Source organism: Melopsittacus undulatus, chromosome 9 (assembly GCF_012275295.1).
Source record: "Melopsittacus undulatus isolate bMelUnd1 chromosome 9, bMelUnd1.mat.Z, whole genome shotgun sequence".
NCBI lineage: Eukaryota > Metazoa > Chordata > Aves > Psittaciformes > Psittaculidae > Melopsittacus > Melopsittacus undulatus.
Window position 1 is genome coordinate 8,807,192 of NC_047535.1, and position 21,639 is coordinate 8,828,830.

The 21,639-nt window shown below is 42.7% G+C and overlaps 1 protein-coding gene across 1 annotated transcript in view; it reads left to right on the forward strand.

The window, feature by feature from the left end:
• The window catches only part of CEMIP (cell migration inducing hyaluronidase 1), a 111,669-nt gene that overhangs the window by 77,561 nt on the left and 12,469 nt on the right, over positions 1 to 21,639 (forward strand). Inside the window, exons 12-21 of the mRNA XM_005148738.3 lie at positions 3,096 to 3,271; positions 3,843 to 4,052; positions 8,704 to 8,909; positions 12,177 to 12,246; positions 13,093 to 13,221; positions 13,786 to 13,871; positions 16,582 to 16,713; positions 18,672 to 18,707; positions 18,797 to 18,952; positions 20,474 to 20,654. Of these exons, the coding sequence (XP_005148795.2) occupies positions 3,096 to 3,271; positions 3,843 to 4,052; positions 8,704 to 8,909; positions 12,177 to 12,246; positions 13,093 to 13,221; positions 13,786 to 13,871; positions 16,582 to 16,713; positions 18,672 to 18,707; positions 18,797 to 18,952; positions 20,474 to 20,654 (1,382 nt within the window). The remainder of the gene's footprint in view (positions 1 to 3,095; positions 3,272 to 3,842; positions 4,053 to 8,703; positions 8,910 to 12,176; positions 12,247 to 13,092; positions 13,222 to 13,785; positions 13,872 to 16,581; positions 16,714 to 18,671; positions 18,708 to 18,796; positions 18,953 to 20,473; positions 20,655 to 21,639) is intronic.

The window sequence follows — 21,639 nt, forward strand, 5'->3', positions numbered from 1 at the left end:
CACTGTCTTGAGTAATAAGCATGGAAATGTCCTCACATTTTCTGGATCAAGACTTCTACCAGGCCAGGTCACACATTAAAGAAGCTTTTTACTATGAATTTAAATATTGCTGCCTGGAGGCACTGATACTACAAATAAAGTGGCAAACTCAGGGCATTTTCACTGTCCATCACATAGGCCTGTTATGGGGAGACATAATCTAAGTCACTGCAAGGCTTTGATGGGTTTAGATTATAACATGGCACAAACCTGGATTGCTGGCAGGGCAACATCTGTCCATGAGGGATGCAGCAAGTAGGAGCCCAAAGTATTCTATGATCCTATGAATCAGTGACCGGTGGGTTTGTTAGTGGTTGAGCAATCACAGCTGTTGGCTTTGATGCTGAAGCAGCAGGCACATTCCTCCCACATCCAAAGCACAGTGTTGCCTTTTTAGTATCAAACCACTTCAGTAGGGGTTTGAAAACCCCTGGTTTGGGCTTTCCTATGGCCAGGTCTCAGGGTCTTAGATACTGTGGTTGCTCTCTGGGAAGGCTCCCTGTGCTGGCAGCCTAGCTTCAAGTCTGTAGCTCTGCAGAGTGAAACACTCCTGTCCCCAGGTGAACTCCCTGAACTCATGGGAGCAGCCTCTTTTGCTGGGTTTTTCTTCCATGCCTACCACTAAACATGCCCCAGCAGCTCCCTGGAAGTGCCACATGCCTATAAAAGCACATTGTGGTGCTTCCAGCCCCATGGGAAGTTCCTGTTGCTGGAGTGCCTGTTCCCAGCAGCATTTACAGCACCTAAGGGCTCCCATGCCAGGGGCTGTCTCCTGTGATCCCTTGCAGGAGCACAGCCCCATTGCTATGGAGAACTTGAATTTCTGGCTGCCTTGAGGAGAGGTTTGTTTTTTCAGAACTCTTTTAAAGGAGCTATTATTCAAAATCCACTTTTACGTTGGAAGGGAGTTGATTTCCATCTCTCCTTTTATCTCCAAACAAGCCAAGTCAGCAAAAGCACGAAGTGAAAAACATGCACCCAAGATGTTATATTTAGAAACTGGTTAGTCCGTATTTAACATTCTTGTCAGTGCTTACCCTATTTTACATGTCTGGACTAGTGTTAGATTAAACTAAATACATGCAAGCATGACATTTATTATTCTAGAGCTCAGCGCATGAATAACAAAACTGCCTATCCAATTTCACTGCCACAAATCCTGGAGATGTGGCTTCCAATAGGGTGTTCTTATGATTATCTGAACTTCTTCCTGTATTTCAGTAAATCAAGGAAAGGTCAGCTCAGGGGGAAACTGAAAAATAACAGCTTAAAACCAGTTTCATAACAAGACACAAAGCTCCTTAGCAGGCTTGTTCGACATTTGGAGGGCACTCACTACAATGGCTTTTTTAAGGTATCTGAATAAGGGAAGCAAAGCTGCTTTTTGGCTGGTCTGGGTCTGGTTTTGACCGCACATCCAATGAGGCTCACTGGCTTCAAGGCAGCAACACAGGGAAGACCAGGACTTTCCAGGGAGGTGACTTCAAAATGGGTGAGGAATAAACCCATGGCCTCCTGCAGCCCCTCATTTCTGAGGCTGAGCACGGAGCTTGTAGTAGCCCATCTTCCCCCTGCAGTAGCCTCATCTTCCCCCCCGCAGGCAGAAAGCTGTGTCCAAATGTTCTGTCACCACCACTCCTCTAGTTAGCAGAGAGTGTTCTTTCACATAATTTCATAGTTTTAAAGGTGGAGGTGCTGAGGCAAAGGGCACATGTGTGAACCCTGTCTCACAACACAGCACTCTTGGAGCAAAGCAAAGTCCTCATCCTTCCCAAATCCCAGTATTACCATCAAACTGCACTGCTCCCAGCTGCAGGAGAAGAGGGAGTGAAAAGTGTGTGGTTATCTTTGTTATAAAGTCAAGCATCATGTTTTGGTTGAACACAAAACTGTTTCAATGTTCAAAAATCCCCCCTTTAACTCGGCACCTCTGCTTAAGCATAAAGTGCTTCACAGCGATAGCCAGGCTTCAGGCTTGCCATTTGTTTCTAATTACATATTTGAACGGTTCCATTGAAATGAAATACATACAAGTGTAGCATTCCTTAAAGTTCAGTGTTTACTTAAAGAGTTTATTACTTATTTTTACTGGAATAATACAGAATGTAGTCAGTAAGATGAACCTTTTTCCAACTGCATTCTCTGCAGAAAGCCACGGAAGGAAGAAGGGAGTAGGAATATGTTTGAATGAAATTATAACAAAGAGATGATTTTGCTTTCTAGCCATCCACACTTCCTGGACTTCACCTGTTCTTGGTTAGGCCAGGGAAAGTTTTCTGTGCTTTTAACCTTTCCATGAAGCCAGGTATCTGTGCAAAGGATGGTATGAATGACTTGGCCTAGCAAAGGGAGACATGGCATGGTGTAGGTGGAAGATCTACCAACTCCAACTACACCAGGGCAGAGTGAAGCAAGTTGGAGACATGCAGGTGCAACAGAAATTAAGAGGTTTGGGAGGGCAGGCAGTGATGGGTTTTGCAGCCCACAAGCTGCAGGAGGGGTTGCAGTTGTCCCAGGTCTCAATTTTCACAAGACTCTCTGCCCAGATCTCGTTGCTCATATTAACAGCCATGGCATTAGCAAGACTGGTGCTCACCCATGAGTGGGCTGTGCTGTGGGCTCTGAACAGCTCCCATTGTCTCACTATAAGAAGTGCTGTGCTAACCTCAGGGACTAAGACTTTTCAGTAGCTACATCATCGGTTTTCTATGTGCAAAATGTTCATATACAGCTGATTGGATCATCTGAGATCTTTTTATGTTGGATTACAGTCCCTTTTCAAGGTAGGAAATGTGATTTATCTGCCAGACTGTTGGTTTAACTCTCTGTGTAAATGAAGAAACTTTAAACCAAAAATCCCACCTCCTCCATTGCAAATATCTCAACAAGGTCTTAGGTGACACCTGTGCTCCAGCCTTCTCTCCATGAGGGAGTCAATCAACAGGTTATGCTGACTCAGTTACTCCTTTCATTATCATGCCAACCCCACCACAGGAAGCACAAGGGGAAACCAGCAGCATTGGCAGAGTAACCAGAACTTGATCTTGTTCCTTTAGGGAAAGCAACATACCTCCACATTGGTGAAGTGATTGATGGTGTTGACATGAGGGCAGAAGTGGGGCTGCTGAGCCGCAACATCGTGGTGATGGGCGAGATGGAAGGGCAGTGCTATGAGTACAGTAGCAAGTTATGCTCCTTCTTTGATTTCGACACCTTTGGGGGACACATCAAGGTAAGGCTAGAGCCCTCTCCTTGCACATTCCTCCTCCCAGCCACACCTTCACATACCGAGGAAGCCAGGATGCAGGAAGGGAGAAATCCCTCATGTCAGTCACTGAGCAAACAGCCTCTCCCCACAATACATCACATCACATCACCCCCACTGCTGCTGCCTGTCCTTGGCTTTGAAGTGTACCTCATACCCTGCTCAGCCAGACAGGCTGGTACTCAACCCACCTGAGATAAAGTCTCCATATCCCCAATCCTAGTTTTTCCCAGATTCTGGTGGTGCTCAGCCTCGGAGTTTGATTTGAGGCCAGCTGACTGAAACTCATGGAAATATTAAATACATGTTGTTTTCCTTCTATATTTAAGTTAAATGTAGCCATCGCAGCAGTAGGGAGATCAAAAAGCAATCATGATCCCTTTAGTCACAATGACCCTCTTTTCCTCACCCTGCAGCCATACATGTCCTTCCACACCGTAAATCTTCCTGGCAGATACAGTGCAACCTTTCCTATTCTTGTATTCCCCCTCCTCAACAGTCTTTCATGTTACTTGACTGATGTTCTGTTGTTCTCCAGATTGGTCTTCATTTTAAGGCTACCCATATTGAAGGTCTAGAACTGAAATACATGGGCCAGCAGACAATGGGACATTACCCAATTCATTTCCATATGGCTGGAGATGTGGATGAGAAAGGAGGCTACAACCCTCCGACATATGTGAAGGATGTTTCCATCCACCATACTTTTTCCCGCTGTATCACAGTCCATGGATCCAATGGTTTACTGGTAAGAAACCCCAATGTCTACCTTGGACATTAAAGCACCAGTTAAAAATTTCCTTTATAGTATGACTACAGCTTAATTATTGAAGGATGATGTGTTTTATTGTTCGAGCTCATGTCTGCCTCTTCGCACTGTGGATATATATTCCAGGAATATTTCAACCTGCATTCAAAAGGAGGAGGCCAGTGTGGCATTGTAGGCTGTGTGTGACTCAGAGCAGGCAGATCTTTTGTCTGTGTGCAGTGGTGTTGCAGACCAGCCCATCTCTAATGAGTAGTTGGATCTATCTATAGACAGAGATCTTGCTATTTGAAGATGATAATCAGAAGGTTTAAGTGTGCCTCATCTTTCCTGTAATAAAGGTTTGTGTTTGCAATCCTATTCACAGCGTTCAGCACTCAGAGAGCTCTGATTTGTCTGAGTTGTCCTCCAAAGCAAAAAATCCATTGGAAGGGAAAGTCACAGGCATAATTATAGTGCACAGAAGTTGAAGAGAGGGCATTGAAATTGCAGCTCCAGAAGCAGAGAAGCTTTTTATCTGCTATTTATGAAACTGAGGTTTTGTTTTGACCTCTATCCTTCTAAGTTTATAACATGATCCTAAAATCCTAGTAAGTGAACACAGCTTCTAAAGAAAAAAGACATTCCACTATATAAATTATATAAGGCATTCAGGGTCATATGGCATCTTCCCAGTTTGAAGTCACCAGTACAGTGGCTTAGTATGCAATTAATGTGCAGAGCGTAAGGGCAATGTTGTGGGTTTCATTTGTAACACTATCATGGACTGCTGCTAATGACACCATAAAAACTTCCTCTGGCTGCGCAGAGGTTGCACAGCTGTTGTGAGCTGCAGGCCAGCTAAAGTCCTGCTTTCTCCAAGTGATAACTGTGCCATGGAGGATTAATGGGCTAGAGATCCATCCATGTGCTCAAGCTTTTCCAGCCAAGATGGCATGATGAAATTTAGACAGGCTGATGTAGCAGACAAAATCAGCTTGATCTTCCTGCTGTTACTCCACAGCCACAATTCACTAAATGACCGTGCTTTGCCTCCATGACAAGACACCCAAGAGAAATCTTAAAATCTGGGACAAATAATAAGCATTAGTCAAGAATTGAATCCCTGTGGGTTATGGTTTACCAAAATGTGTGGATGCTAAACTCTACTCATAATATTTTACCTGTTTGTTTTCTATTTTAACTGTATGATTATTGATGATAGTTAAAAGAAAGTCCCAGTGAAATAAAGCAACCTGAACAAGTTTGTTCAGTTGCATCACAGAAAATGCGCTCCAAAGGTTACATCACTTAAATGTTGTTTCATTGCTCCATGGTAGACATCTGCAATCAGCAGCTCCATGCCTCAGTTTGTCAGGTGATCCCACCACAATCTCCTCATCTGCCTTCTGACACTAATTTCCTTCCTTTCCTCTTCCTTCTGCCCCAGATATATTCACAGACACCCACATAGGTCTCTGATGATTACAACAGTCATTCTGTACATTTCCTAGCTGCCTATTATCTTCTTACCTGGGCAACACTATCTGTTTCTACATGCATGATCACTGTTTTTGCAAACAGACAAGCTCTGTCTTTCCCCAGGTAACATTCATTCCCTCTGAGATCAGGCAGAGCCAAAGCATACTTCACTGAGGGAGTATTTGCCTTGATGATGCGCACAAACCACATTTTGGAAATAGCTGTACAAAAAAAATCTAGCTGGGCTATTAAACCTCAGCATAGCACAACACTTAATGATGTGCTTAACATGAAGCCATTGATTTCAGAGGGGCTTATTGCAGGGCTGTGCTTGAGTACCTGTGCAAAAGCTGTAACAAGTGGAAGAGGGGCATCAGTTATTTTTAAGTGTCATTAAAGCAGGCTGGTAATTTGCATACAGGCTTCCCTGCTTCCTTTGCATTCACTTCAGACACCTCATGTCACTTCAGAGATACTCATACTGAAAACATTAGCAGAAAACAGTGTCCAGTAATTCCTGATGACAGAAACGTTTTCCTGGGGTCTGTACGCTGTGCTGAAAGTCACAATCTCAACATTAGCTCACTCCCATTGATGGGCTATTCTGCACTTGTCTGCAAATTCATATTCACTGGAAGACACAGAGGGTCCTTCTGGAAACAAATCTGTAGAAATTCTTTTCACCATAGTTGTTGTTTGAAAATGCAATAATTACCCAATGTTTTCTTTAATACATTTGCCATAAAACCACCTAGTTGCGCCACTGCAATACCAGGGATGAAACTTTGCTCTGATTCCCACTCTCTCCACTGGATCCCAGTGTGCAAGATAAAATAGAAACAGCCACTGGAGAGGGAAATTAAGAGGAAGTAAAAAAAAGCAGTCTGGCAGAATTCAGGGGAGAGCCATACTTCATTGAATATGAGGTTGTGCTGCCTAACTGCTTCAGTGGTGTCTGCTGTTATTAATCCAGCTGTACTGCACAGCAATTGTTTTACCAAAAGGGCATTATCTGGTCATAAATTACTCAAGGTTAAAGTAAGATTATGGACTATTACGAAGGTTTAAATTAAATTAAAAATTAGATCAATTTGAGAAGTGATTTTGGAACAAGCATCTCATTTGCTATCTAAGCATTTCAGTACTGGGCTTGTGCATGGACACGCAAAGGAAACTAAGACAGAGCTGACTGAGAGATATGGGGAAAGTAATTTATAAAATGGAGAGTGACAAATGCGTTGGGGACCAGGTCCCTGGCTGATAACTCCATGTTGTTCTGTGGGCTTCCAGGAACGAATTAGGAGAACACTGGGCATTCGCTGGCTCTGAGCCCCTGTGCCAGTGAGTGCCTCTCTCTCTGCTTCAGTCCTCTCACTATACCAGATGTGTTCCCCTGCAATGTTACACACACAAAGGTGGACTCAAGTTTGGTCACTACAGGTTTTCCTGTCCCAGTCTTAGTGAAGCACTGTGCTGGAGAGATAAATGGCCATAGAAAGTGGCTATCATTTCTCTAGGGAAACTGTTTCCATCATCTAAATGTCGCAGCACCATTACTTATGTGTGTTTCCAGTATTACTGTTGTGTGAGAGAAAGCTAATAGGTATTGGTGGCAGTTTCTGTGCAATTCTGACATCTGTGTGGTTAAAAGACTTCCTCTACGTGTTGGAAAACTTCCTCTGAAGATAGCTCATTCTCCTGAAATGTTCTTCTATCCTGTAAACCTTTACCATTACAAGGCTGGGACAGCTCATTCATCTAAGAAGGGACAGTTCTGTCTAGTCCATACGTTTTACACCTAGTTAAAAAAGCCTAAACCTTGCAAAAGTTATCATCTGATTAGATCAGTGAAGTTAGCAGTAAGTTTCAGTGAGATAGCTTAAAGGAATGCACCACTTTGCAGGTCATTTTAGCTGTGCTTAATTTACTGTGATGTTCAGAGATTTGAGTATTTACACTGGAGCATGGATGATACATAATAAATGTGTGTGCAGATGTAAGCTTGTAATAGATTTGGCAAGCAAAGCGTTCCTTCTTATGTGAAAACATATTTGTAATTTCAACACTAGTCCTGGGATTTTATTTGAAATTGGTGCTCCTTGCCTTGAGAATGAGGCATGGGTATGATTCAACAGTCTCAGGCCAGCTTACAAAGGCAATTCAGGCACTTGAACACCCAGGTCTCCCGATGACACCATAAAGAACAGGTCTTCTATCCAGTTCAAGATTATCTTTTGCCCCTTGGTAATTGTTGTTTCATCAGAAGCACTTGTAGGAATACACAGGTGTCAGGCTAACCTTTGCCAGGAAGGTTTCCTAAGTCCAAGGTGGTTGATGGGTGATGGCTGATGGGAAGAGCAAGGAGGGAGCCCAGGAGTGCCAGCCATTCATCTTGCCAGTGGAGACCGGAAATTAATTTTCCATATCTCAGACATATCCACTAACTGACTTGCTGGACACAGTGTGTCCAAGGGCTGTTGTTTCCCACCCAGTCCTAGCCTTACACTTTGAATTCATGTATCTGCTCCTGAAATTGTTTTCTCAGATCTATCAGTGATGTGATGGGTATTGTTCTGCCCAATACAACAATGTCCCAATGTTAACAACATTCAAACCAAAACCAGAGCAGCATTAACACCAGCTGATATGTCTCAGGGTCAAGTAAAGCTTTTGTCAACAACTTGGAGAAAAGGACCAGGTCAAACCTAAAACAAGCCAGTCTGTCTGGAAAACAACTTGCTGCCTTTGTGATAGCCTGAAAAAATATTTTTCCAGCTCAGCTGCATTTTTCAAATGCACTTTATGTGCTGCCCATGTAACTCCACATGAAGATGAATGAGCCCAGATGTGATTTGAACATCTAATGTCCTCCATTCACCCCCCACCCTGTGTTTTTTCCAGCCTCATGCTAAGGCAGTCTCTGATTTCACAAGCAAACATAAGAATGGAATGAGCATTTCCTAGGTGATGACAAATTCTAATTACGTGTTGGAATTATTGCTTAGACTATGAGCTTTTAAGAGCAGAGAGTGATCTTGCTTTTGGTTTTCCTTATACACCCTGAGTTCAAGAGGGGACTGAGTTTCCTATGTGCATTGCTCTGAAGTTTCTTATTATTATGCAGTGGCTGAAGCACGAAACCTGAACACTGACCTTTGCTTTGTACATGCAGGTGAAGGATGCTGTGGGTTATGATGCACTGGGCCATTGCTTCTTTACAGAAGATGGACCAGAAGAGCGCAACACATTTGATCACTGCCTCGGACTGCTTGTTAAACCTAGCACTCTGCTCCCCTCCGACCGAGACAGCAGGATGTGCAAGCTGATCACAGAGGGTGCTTACCCAGGGTACATCCCCAAACCCAGGCAGGACTGTAGGTGAGTGGGAGCCTTCCTTTTCCTCTTTCTAGCCTTCCTTTTCCTCTTTCTATCCTTTGGAGGACTTAGCCATAAAAGATGGTATTCTGTGTATTTGATTATGTAGTTCTCTGTAGAGGTCTGGGCTGCATGTCCCAAAGGTTGGGAGAGAAGTCTGCTTGCGATCCTTATACCTGTGCTGTTCAGATGCCTACACACCTAGGGTGTAATTTTCATTTTTACCATAAAGTCAATTGAGAGTGTTCCTACCTGAGATGTTGAAAATCTCTTTCAAAGGACATGATGATGCCTTGTGCCTTATGGACACTTGATCCCAATGGCTCAGCAAAAAGTTGCTGAGTTCAGAATGGGCTGAGTTCTGACATTTGTGCTCATCTCAAATGGTAGCTGATTTTTGAAAATACTGCTGATAGTTCAGAAGTGATTATTTGTGAAGAATGACTCCTGTTTAGTGCTAAAGCATTGGGGTTACGCATTCATATGGCAGTCTGCCCAACTGTGGAGTGAAACTACGATGATATAATAAATGCAGTTTAGCACAGAATTGGAACTTAGTAAATGATCAAAGACTGTATACACCCGTTGGATCTCTAATAATTTGTCTATACATTAGCTCATTAAATTGTTTCTGAGAGAGCTTCTCAAAACTTCTATTGGCCACAGACACTGTATTAAACTTGAAAAATGCTAAAAGCCTTTCATCTCCCTTTTTTCAAGATCCTTTCCTCTAAGCGTCCTTGCAGATCTGCCAACTGGAGTTTAAATGAGGATTATAGAAGCATTTGCAACAAGAAGGGATTTTACAAGTTCTTTCTGCAGTTCTGTTGCTTTGTAGAAAAAAATCAGGTGAAATATAGAAGAAACAACCAGCTGGGCCACACAGTTAAACATTAGAATTCTTTCTTAGAGGAATTAATGGGTTCTTCTTTAGCATTAATTTTTAAGCACAGGTTAGAGGATGCCAGTCACAAATACTGTAGTTGTAGTTGGCCCTGTCGTAAGGTAGGGTATAGACTCACTGAGCTCCTGAAGGCCATTCTAGCCATTCTTCCCATGATTTGCCAGCTGGTTTTCTGCCCAAAAATCAAGGTGCACAACTTGGAAAATTATTCATTGCTAATTAATAGTGGCTCAGGGAACCTCCTCATTTTGATGCCTATCAGGCAGTTAATTAGGTTTCTTTTTTCTTCCCACATCTTCCTGACTGTTCTTGAGAGATCACTAAACTCTTACAGTAAAACCTGTGTGCTTAGCAGCCAGGCAAGCATATCCCCTGCTGTAGTCCAGGGAACATAGCAAATGGTCTGTAGTAGATCTGTGGAACCACACTGTTCTCAGAGTGTTTTCTTTAAAAACCTGGACACCAGACTTGCCTTTAAGAATTTAAACTTGATGGTGGATCATCTTGAGGACAAGACCCCTGTGCAACAGAATGGGAGGTCTTCCACGGTGAAGATTTGTCTGGAGACCACAGAACGCTGGTGCTGTGTTGAAGCTGCTGGGAGACAGGAACGCTTCTGCTCATAGTCCAGATTTTTCTCCAGGAATTTATCCTTAAAAAAAACCCACTCAACACCCAGAGGAGATAAATTTCTGATTGACAAAAAGTTAGTGAGAAGTTCTTTGGAGCCAGACTTCCATCCTGAAAATTAGACAGTTAGAAGCTGATTGATGTCTAACAGTGAAATATCTTCAGGGAATTTCTTTTATTTGGAAATACTCTCAGTCTGCTGAACCTGTATCAGTATCACCCTTCTGTCCTCAGAACAAACTGGAGTTTTGTCCAAAGAAACATATTTTTAGCTTTGTAGTTTGGCAAGGGAAAGAGATGAATTCATGCAATGCTCTTTTTCACATCTGTGTTTGTTTATAAATTACACTTAATGTCTCCATTCATAAAATAAGAGTTTATTGACCATTGTGCTCATTTTCCACTGATAATCCATTTAATAGTCTGAGGGACATATTTTGTGTCATCTTGAAGACCTGTTATATGACAAATGGATGATAGGCAGAGGTCTAATGAAAAGGTCCTACAGTACTTTGATCTGCCATGTTTTGCTATTTAAAGGAACTTGAGGTCTGATCAGAAAAATGGCTTGTTTTGCACTGAGCTCATGCAAGTGCATGAGTACACTAACACTATGCTTGGGGCAGCAGCCAAGGCACCCAGTTCAGGGATGATGGATGATCACCAGCTGTGGCTCCGTCAGCTTGGAAGAGGCAGGAAGGAAGCCACTGGCAGAAATTAAGACAATAAGATTGTGCCAAATGGCACAGTAACCTGCTCAATCCACATGGCTCTAGGGAGCAGGACTGGGCTGAAAGACAGGTCATTGTGGAAATATAATGCCTGTGCCCTTGCCTATGCAGTCAGAGTAACCTCAATAATCTCAATATGTTTCTTTCTAGGTCAGTTGCATGCCAAAAATAGAAAAAAAAAAAGCTATGTTTTCATGATAAAATCACACAAACAGAACTTCATCTTAGGCCAGCAAAATCAGTTGGCCTAAAGTCCCCATGAAGTCCTTCATAGCAAAGTTAAAGTACACATACGGGTTCCATCAGTTCAGCCCCTACAGGAGGATGAATCTCACCCAGGACATTCAGGGAACCAGTCTGCTGGTTGTAAGTGCTGGCTGTTCTCCTCCCAAAGTTATGTGCCTGTTGGTTAATGAGTACTGTATGTCACAGAATGGACAGTGATGGATTGATCTTTCCTCCTTGATGGGAATCTTTCCATTAGGAGTCTTTTATGTGCATTAGACAAACTCAGTCCTTTTGTCCCAAAAGCAATGAACAGGAGTGTGGCAAATAAAGTTAATGGATCACAGCAGCTCATGGAAAAGTCAGGTACTGGAGTGCACTTGGAAGGCCCTTAAGAGGCAATTTGTCGGGTCTCTTGATTAAATGAGTTTCTGAGGGCTTATATAGGGGCAAAGTTCCTTTCTGTGACTTGTGCAACAACATATTTACTTTATCATAAAATGTGATTGACATCTGACAGCTTCATAGCAGGCTTGGAATTGCAGTTGAAATTCCTCATTTAATGCTCAGGGTTTTAAAAGATAAGGCCATGCTCTTTGTCAAACTGCAGAGGACACGTGGTATGAGAAGAGAAAGGAAAAACAACATTCCCTTTGACCCTTAGGCAGGATCTCTTATCTTACGAGGTATCTGCCCTGTGCTGGTGGAGTTGATGATGGGTGACTCTGGTGTGTGCTCAGAATGTCATCTTTATGTATGTTTTGTTTTCCTGACCTGCAGTGCCGTATCCACCTTCTGGATAGCCAACCCACACAACAACCTGATAAACTGTGCAGCTGCTGGATCTGAAGTGAGTGCAGAAGGTTTTTTATTTGGGAACAACCCAGACTTGTTACAGCCCTGCAAGGCTCTTGCTGGAATAAAACCTGCTTCTGTGACACAGGCGTTTTTGAAATGCTCAGTCAAGACAGATATTAAAGTGGCTGGTGCCCCCAGTGAAAAACAACACTTTTCCTTTTGCTCCACACTTCTTGTCACTTGCCATTTCTAGAGCTGGATGATTTTAACAAAAGTTCCCAGCCTTTGCATAGCGTGCAGCCTGAATAAATGAAATGAATGTGACTGCAGAGTCCCTGTGAACTCTTTGGCAGTGATTCTGCTGATAGCAGTATAGTAATGGTGCCCTGAAATGTCAATCAGCACTAATGCCAATTTCAAAGGAATTCTTGGTCACATCAGGAGCCTTTATTTTCCTACTAAGATAAGTAAACAAGCTAAATAAGCCTTAAACAAAGAGAGATGATTTTTCCCAAACTTCCAAACCTGAATACCTGGATTCGGGCTCCTAGACACATTTTTAGGCAACTGAATAAAAATAATCTGATTTTTAAGATCCTATGCAGTGATAGGAGGATATCAGTGTGTGTGTGTTAAGTATTTAAAATTCTTGCTTATAGCTTCAATATAGATGTCAAAGCTTAACTTAAGGCCCCTTGGAGATATGAGACTGTGAATGTGAATGTACATGCGTGTCAAACACTTTGCTGTATACAGTTACACAGGTCAATGCTTCTAGCTGTGATTTGTCCTGAAATCTTATGGCTTACATCTTACGGCTTTACTGACAATTCATTGGACTAATATAGACCAGCAAAGAAGTTCAAGCAAAGTGTCAGATGTCCATTTTCTTTCTCAGGAAACAGGCTTTTGGTTTGTTCTGCACCATGTGCCAACAGGGCCATCAGCGGGCATGTATTCCCCTGGCTACTCGGAGCACATGCCGATGGGGAAATTCTTCAACAACCGTGCGCATTCCAACTACCGGGTGAGTCTGCACGCAATGGGAACACTGCCCTTGAAATAAACACCATCTCTTAGCTTCAGCTCTTTGGGTCTGCAAGCGATTAATGCCTGTGCTTTCTGTTTCACTGAAAGTTACTGCAGGCTTGTTTGTGTCTGCAGATAAAGCAGCTTGTGTGCTGGCACAGGAGCTCTCAGAGCTGGCCAGCACCTGCTTCACTTGACTCTTGGGCATTCCCTCTGCTCAGGCTGCTCCTCTGCTTCTGCACTCCTAAAATAGTGCCTCCAGGAGCATCCATTGGCAGCTTGTCTAATTATAGACCTCAACTGCCAATGTTAGCAATTAACTGAACAACTTCTGGAGGGATAAATACAGGGCACTGTGTCTAATTGCCTTCACTTTACTTATTTACCCATAGCATGCCATGTAGTGGGGCTGAGTGGTAGTGTTGTGGGGAGCTTTAGGCTACAGAAGAAGTTATTAGGCTCATGAGAGTTACTTCAGCTTAAAACAATTGGAGGTAGAGCCTGGAGGTGGAAAGAATTGTAGAATATATAAATATACTGTAATATCGCATTTCTCTTTTAGGCTGGAATGATCATCGATAATGGCGTTAAAACTACTCCAGCCTCCGCCAAGGATAAGAGACCTATCCTGACTCTGATTTCTGGAAGGTAAAGTGTTTTGCACAGGAAACAAACCTTTTAGTTTGGAAAAGGCTTCTCTATAGCACTGACTGAAAGCTGTGAAATTGTCTCAAAGAAAGCTTACAAAAATCATGGCAATGTCTCTGGGGTGGCTTTTATTGAGGAACGGTCTTCACTTAGATTTACCACTTTCTAACTTCGTTTTCTCTATTCCCATTCCTAAGGAACCCGCAGCATCCACATGCTTCAAGTTTGTCCTTCCTCTTTAGCTCTAGCTAAGCTGGCATGGATGATACATCTGCTCTAGGGTATTCTGCTAACTTTTGTCTCAGTGGGACAGAACTTGCTGCAAGAATTTCTAGGAATAAGAAATTAAAGTATTTCCTGTGAATGCTGTTGATTTTCTTTATTGTTTCAGAACCTGCTTGAACCGGGAGTGCTTATGTAATGCAGCTCATACTTTGATTTCAAATTTCTGTCTAGTTCTAAATCTGCCACTGTAGTAATAGTTATAACTAAAAACACAGAGGGATGCTTTATCCCTCGTGCTGTGCACAGTCTCTGTGTGGCGTAACAGAGTTCTTTAGAAATACTGAAAGACTCTCTATAGAATGTATCATATCGTCACACCTGCCATGGTCTGGTGGTTTCTGGGAATCCCCCCTCTTTCTCTGAAGCTGATCCTATTGAGGAGGCTGATGGAAGCAGGGGGCTTCTTGCAGGCAAGTGTAATAGCATAAGGACTGCACTTGCACCCTTTTATCTCATTAGAGGTTTTCTCTGGCTTTTAACTTAGTTGCCAATTCCAGGGAGAGAAGAGGACTTAAATATTCTCAAGTTTCATAGTTTTCTTTCCTGGCAGACCAATAACCTCAAGTTGCACCCAACCTGCAATTCCCCACAACTGGTTTTTTTTTGACAGAAGAAACCATGTAGGGAAGAGAAACCCTCTGAAAATCTCTGCTCAGCAGGGAAGAATGGCAGCTTTTTCCTTTCCTCTTTTCCATCTCTGGGGTGTGGGTTACACAGATTGCTTTATTCACCCACTGAGCAAGCACTGTAAGGATGGGATCGGTCCTCCTCCCCATGGGAACCCAGTCAGCAGCTCAGATATCAGTTATCCCATGATCAGCATCACCCCGGTGCCCTGCCTAATAGCTGAAGCTAGAAGGTGTTCAAAAGTGACTATTATTTACATTATTTTAATGCTCAATTAATTGAAATTGTTAATTGAACGATAAAAGCAACTGCTAAAAAATAACTAATTAAGATCAGTCTGCTCTGCAAGTACCTCCAAATTCTCTTGGGAGCCTGATGCTGGTTTTCCATACAGCTTGAGAAACTGCCTGCTGCCACAGGCACAGTGAGTGATTACAAAAGGCAATTTGTCCCCTGCCATACAAGGGCAGGAATGACCCTGGGAAGCCAAGCCATTCATAGTGCAGTCATGTTTATGCTCAGGGATTACCCACCAGCACAACCTGCACCTTAGATTATTTATGTCATTTTCCATTTTTCATGTATCAAGACTGAAAGATCAAATTATTATATCAGAACTGGCTGGGGCAAACTTGGAGGCTGGTTGGACAGAGCTGGAGAGATTATTCTGCATTCTGCATTAAACATCTGAGTCAAATTCTATTCCCTGCATGGATGTGAATGAAACTGGAATCCATCTCAAAATCTGTATTTAACAGTATCTGGGGAATTCACAAGGGCTGATACTAAATCTTTCTTTGAAAGCAAATTCACAGTGATGAAACTGCCAAAGCAATATTCATTTACTGGAGCACTATCAGCCTGATGCTCAGTTTTAGATTGATATGATGGCTTATTAAGGAAAGCAAAGTGCTATTGAATATCTGTTAGTGATATGACAGCTTGGCCTTGCTACTCATTGGTGAGGCATGAATTTTAATCTCTGGACCATCCGTTTCTGGCACTGAGTTAGATATTCATCTGTCAGGTTTTCTAAGCTATGTAGTATGATGGAAGATGCTCCTCTATTAGCAAAAGGGAGAGCTGTGCCTCAGGATGTGCTGAGCTCAGACAGCTGACCTCAGCATCACCACAGTGAGCCAGACCCTTGCTCAGATCCCGTGGCCCAAACAGTGGCTGACAGGCAGCAGCTGAGGGCACACATTGCTGTGGTTTCCACTGGTGTCTTCTTTTTTTCCTGTATGAGGCCAATATTTCATCATACTTGGGAACTTCAGAGTTAATAAATCTTGTACGTGTGTCCTGGATAATGTAGAGTGGGAATAGTAAAGGACTTACGCTCCTGATGTTTGAATTCCTTTCCACTGCAAGGAAAATTTGGCAGTGGTATTCATTGTCACAGTACAGCCAAGGTTAGGAGATAAGAATGCTCAAAGGGAAAACAAAAGGATATTTTTCTAAATAAGAGGAATATGCTAAAGGATAACAGGGATTTAAAAAAATAATCTTAGACTTTTGGGAGCAGTAATAAACTTTCCATGCTTTCAGCAATATATCATCAATACAATAATGGAAAGGTGAAAGGAAACTTGGAATGGGTCTTTACAACTGCCTTGCTTGGACTGTTCTTCCTTTGGCAGTTGTGTCTGGCCATCGCTGCTGGACTAGACACACTACTTGGATAGACTGTTGTCCCAGAGCTGCTGTAGAGTTAGCATAAACCAGATGTTTCATGGGGCTGTGCACCGAGCAAGGCCCCCATCCCTTGCCAACCCTTCTTTTCTCCTTCTGGTTACAGATACAGCCCACACAAAGATGCTGATCCTTTGAAGCCCAGGGAACCTGCAATAATTGAGCACTTTATTGCCTACAAGAACCAGGATCACGGGGCCTGGCTGCGGGGTGGAGATGTGTGGCTGGACAACTGCCAGTGAGTTTTGCCTTATTTCAACTCTCAGAGTTCAGCCTGGTGTTTATGATGAGCATAGCTGTGGTTCAAGCTATTTATATCACTTTGCACCTTTCATATGGCTAAGATTGAAATACAGATGAAACGCTAAATAAACACAGGCATTATTTTACACAAACAAAACCTGCTTTGTCTCAGCTAAAGATCCCCCAGATTGTTTCTCTGTGTGATGCTGACCAGGATTTAAAAATAGTCACATGCACACAGATAAAAATAACTAAAAATAAAACCTATTTTTATACAGGGAAACAAGGTGCTTTGAAAAGAAAGCAGCAAAATCCATCACCTTCTCTGGCTGAGCCTGGTCACAGATCAGTTTTATGTGGCTTACTCTTATGCTGAATAAGCAAGTACTGACAAAGCAGACATAAAAATATGCATCACAGAAGCAAGGAAGAGAGTCTGGGCAAGTGCCTGTTGTGCTCTTTGAAGGCCATTTCCTGCACTGGTCAGAGCAGATATTTGTTTTCCACTTGAAAACAGATGATCTTCTACGGTTTCTTTTGCTGAGCCAGGCTCTTGGTATCAACCTCAATGAAGAAGGAGGAAAAGGAAAAAGCTACTTTACAAGGCATATTGTGGTAACTGTAGTAGAAATAGCTGTCATGCCGTTATCTGGTGTCCAATTCCTGGCCATAGCTGCCTTACCTTCGAGTGACCCAAACCTTTTAAAGCAACCAGCAGCATAGCTGGCTCTAGCAACTGATCACATTGGCAAGAATGAGGCTGTAGCAGAACAGTCGGAAATGCAATACTGAGTAATACAGTTTGTGCTTCTTATGAACTTATGAACCAGAAGTATCTAGCCCACTCCATGGCCAGCAAGTGTTGCCTTACAGATCACACTCATGTCATTAAGACATTTACATTGCTCATGGGGCAAATGCAGCATATGGAGGTTGCTAAAAGACCTAGTACTTCATCAGTTTCCAGCAGGAAACCTGTAAGCGTATGTGAATTCCAGGAAGCATCATCAAACTGTAATTGTCTTTATAGCCACAGGAGCTTCCATCCCTATTGCTACAAAGACTTATGTATTACATTAGCAAACCAAATATTAATGTGGCGTGCAGTATATGAACTACGGTGTGCGCCGTTGCGGCTGGAAAAGGCAAAGGGGAAGCGATACCGTGGGAAGGGCTGCCACCTACAGACAGAAGCAGGACAAAGCCGGGTTTGCTCTGCTGCAGGTCTCCGCTGGTTTTGCTGATCAGTGTTAGACGTGTCACCGATGTGAAGATACCATCAAGAATGACAAACTATCCTATTAATTGTGCGCTTTCTATAAGCAGGAGTCATGGACCAACAGTTGTGATTTATCTCATCTAAAAGTTTGGAATTTCAGCAAAATAGAAAAACATTTAAAACTTTTTTCTATTTTTTTTTAAATAAGTAAGATCTGATCTCTGTGTCCTGTTGATGAAATAAAAGCCAAGCTCTCTGTTTTTCTAACAGTTCCCCTTGTAAAGTTTCTTTTGTATGGAAGCAGTGTGTGATACATGAATGTGGGAACACAGAAGTGTGTGTAAGACAAAGCACTATTTTATTATTTAATAAAAGCTAGCTGGAGTGATAGATAAGCATGATATTTTACCTAAGAGTGAAAAGCACATGGTCATTAGACACAGGGAAAAAGCTTTATGAGACAAGTAAACTATGCCTAGTGATCACTGGCTTAACCTCAGCAGCAATCAGGTGCACATCTGCTGCTTCATGTGATCTGCATGTACTGCAAGATGTGCCAAAAGAGATCTTCCACAACCAGAGAACAAACCTGGAAAAGCCTGAGTTCCCCCATGAGCACTGCTCAGTAATTCAGCCCTGCTGATCTCTACCTCATTGCTTTAGCTATTTTAGTTTGACATGCTAAACCAAACCAAACCCAAACCTCTTCTGAAGCATCTCTTTTCTCTTTGCAGGTTTGCTGACAATGGCATTGGCCTGACCTTGGCGAGGTAAGTGTGGTGCAGGATGTGCTGCAGCCTGGGGCATGGCTGGTGGAATGACGTGAGTACCCCCCTCACCTCTATCCCTTCCTTCACAGTGGTGGGACTTTTCCTCATGATGACGGCTCAAAGCAAGAAATCAAGAACAGCCTGTTTGTTGGTGAGAGTGGAAACCTGGGCACTGAGACGATGGATAATGAGATCTGGGGACCTGGAGGTCTGGATCACAGAGGAAGGACCCTGCCCATTGGCCCGTAAGTTCAGCTCAGCACATCAAAGCACTCGCTATTCCCACTCTCAGTGCAAGCTCCAGCCCAATGTGGTTTCTTCAGTGCTGTTCAGTTTAATAACCATTACACAGAAAGGATTTGGTTTCATGTCTCCTGATCCCAAAATCCTCACTGTGCAGCTGCTGCTGGCAGGTACATACTTATAGGCTGCCAAGACAGCATCAAACTCCTCTTTCCTTCCCCCTCCCCTTTACAAACAGAGTTGAGAAGGCAGCAAAGAGACTGTGTGCTAGCTGGGCATTTCTGTATATGTGGTCAGCAGTGGTTGAGCAATGTGGCAGTTTCCAGGCAAGCCAGCTGCCAGGAAGGCTCATAGAAGCCCTTTCCTGGGTTTGAACTGCCCCAGATGTGGTCACAAATGTCCTTAGAGCTGCTGTTACTCTTGCTGCTGTGCTTACAGGAATTTGATGCCTTTGTTAAACAGTCTTGAAATGGCCAGTGAACTTTGTGTGTGGCCTCTTCCTAGAGTTTAGTCCTACGGATTGGGTTACAAGTGCAATAATGTTTTTTTTTGCTATTCCTAAAAACACAGTTATCTTAACAGCAGACCTACAGTGAGCAACCAGCTATGCTGATTTTTTTCCTGATGTATTATATGCCTCAGCTTTGCTTGTCAATGATACAGCAGGCTTATTATTAACTACAGTAATAATGAAAACCCCATCTGCTACAGCTCTGCTTCTAATATCCTTTAGGTATCTCATCTTGGGTGTTGTGTATAGAAACTCAGAGAGAGAGAAAAATGAACAGGAGAAGGCAGGTCTTGTCTAAGGGAAGACATTCAAGTGAGGAAGGAAGGAAATTTATTTATCATGAGTGAAATGTGAAACATCTTATCTTAGCCTTTTAAGGAGTTGAAGCATCTCATTCACTTAGTGTGAAAAATTATGTCCTCTCTACCTTGCAGATGATAACAGAAGAGGCTGTTAATAAAGGTTCATTAGTCTGCCCCTTCACCTCTTTAAACCCTATAAATTGTAAGACATTTTCTTCTTTTGAAATCTATTTTTTATTGCAGCCGAGCTGCACTGTTTCTCTCCAAGTTCCTTTGAAAGGTGTGATGGGACTTCTTTTAGCCCTGCCATTACTCAGCCCAAGGAGTCTGAGCAGCTCTGACGAGTTTCAGGTTTCACTGCTGCAGAACTCATTTCTGATAGCAGACATGACTTTATTCATTTTTAGGTCAATGCTTTGGCATTGCTTTAAGTTTCTTCCCTGGAGAAGCAGAGAACAAATAAAGACGATCTGTTCAGACATGAGAAAACTTGAGCTGACCTTGCAAGGATAAGAGGACTTTACAGATCTAATAAGGAGGGAAATCCCTCCTCTTCCAAAATATGAACTCAGGAGTCATCCTAAGGGATGTGAAAAATGAAAGCAGCTGAGAAACAAGTGCTGTGGGACTGTACATGTCTAGAATACATTCTCATCCTCATGCTATTGTGTCATGACCATGTCTCTCTGTCTCCTCCAAATATGTTTTAGAGATTTTCCCATTCGAGGGATTCAGTTCTATGATGGACCCATCAATGTCCAGAACTGCACATTCCGCAAATTCGCTGCCCTGGATGGCCGGCACACCAGCGCCCTGGCCTTCCGCCTCAACAATGCCTGGCAGAGCTGCCCCAACAACAACGTCACTGACATTCATTTTGAAGATGTCCCTGTGAGTTATCCTTTTCAGAAAGGCCTTTTCCCCTTGGCTTGGAAATGGGGTTGTGGGCAAAAGTGGTAGTAGCAGCCTTTAGGAGGAAATACAAGATCTTCAGAAGGTTTCTTGTCTTTAGCAGAAGCTTAACAAAGAGGGCACAGCTAAGAAAGAGAATATTGGATGGATGAAATAACAGGAACATCCAATTCTCTGACAGGTTTGCAGTAAACCAGAAGCAGACATCAGTTTCAAACAAAATAATGACATTCAAATATGTAATTCAAATGATATGAAAATAATTTCCATTTTTGTATGTCTCAGAAACTGTGAAACAGGGAGAAGAATCTGAACCTTTATTTTCAACAGCAGTATAATATTAAAGCAACAACAGAATGAAGTCTCTTATGGAAGGTCTAACTCACCTAGAAACAGAAAATACTAATTTTTGGAAACAGCCAGTGAAACTGAGCCGATCCAGAGTAATTCCGCAGCCTTGCCCACCAGGGTAATTCCATGGACTCCAGTTCTGCAGACATAAATGAGAGCAGGGCCCAGCCAAAAAGGGTCTGCCAGACTTTGAATTACAATATGAACTTCTGGGTGCTGGTCTGAACCTGTCCTGGGGTCTGTGCTTTTGAGTTATATTTGTATTTGATGGCACAGATATGTCCTAACTGAGGTTCACCTCTAGCAGCTGTTAAATCCAACTGCCAAACATTGCAAACAAATAAATAAATACATGTGGTTGGGCCTGAAATGATTTGGGCTGCCTAACTTTCAAAAAATTAGCAGACTGGCTTGGATGTCCGGAAAATTGCTGACTAGCAATCCCTGTGCCAAATGGGATGGGAAAGGCAAAATTCCCCTAGAAGTTTTGGTTGGTTCTTCTCTCACATTGCACCAGGCAGGCTGGTGACATGACATTTATTTATGCTGGATAAAAATATCACTCAGAAGTTGCTTGAGCAGCCATTTCCCACTGGAGGTTACTGATTATTCC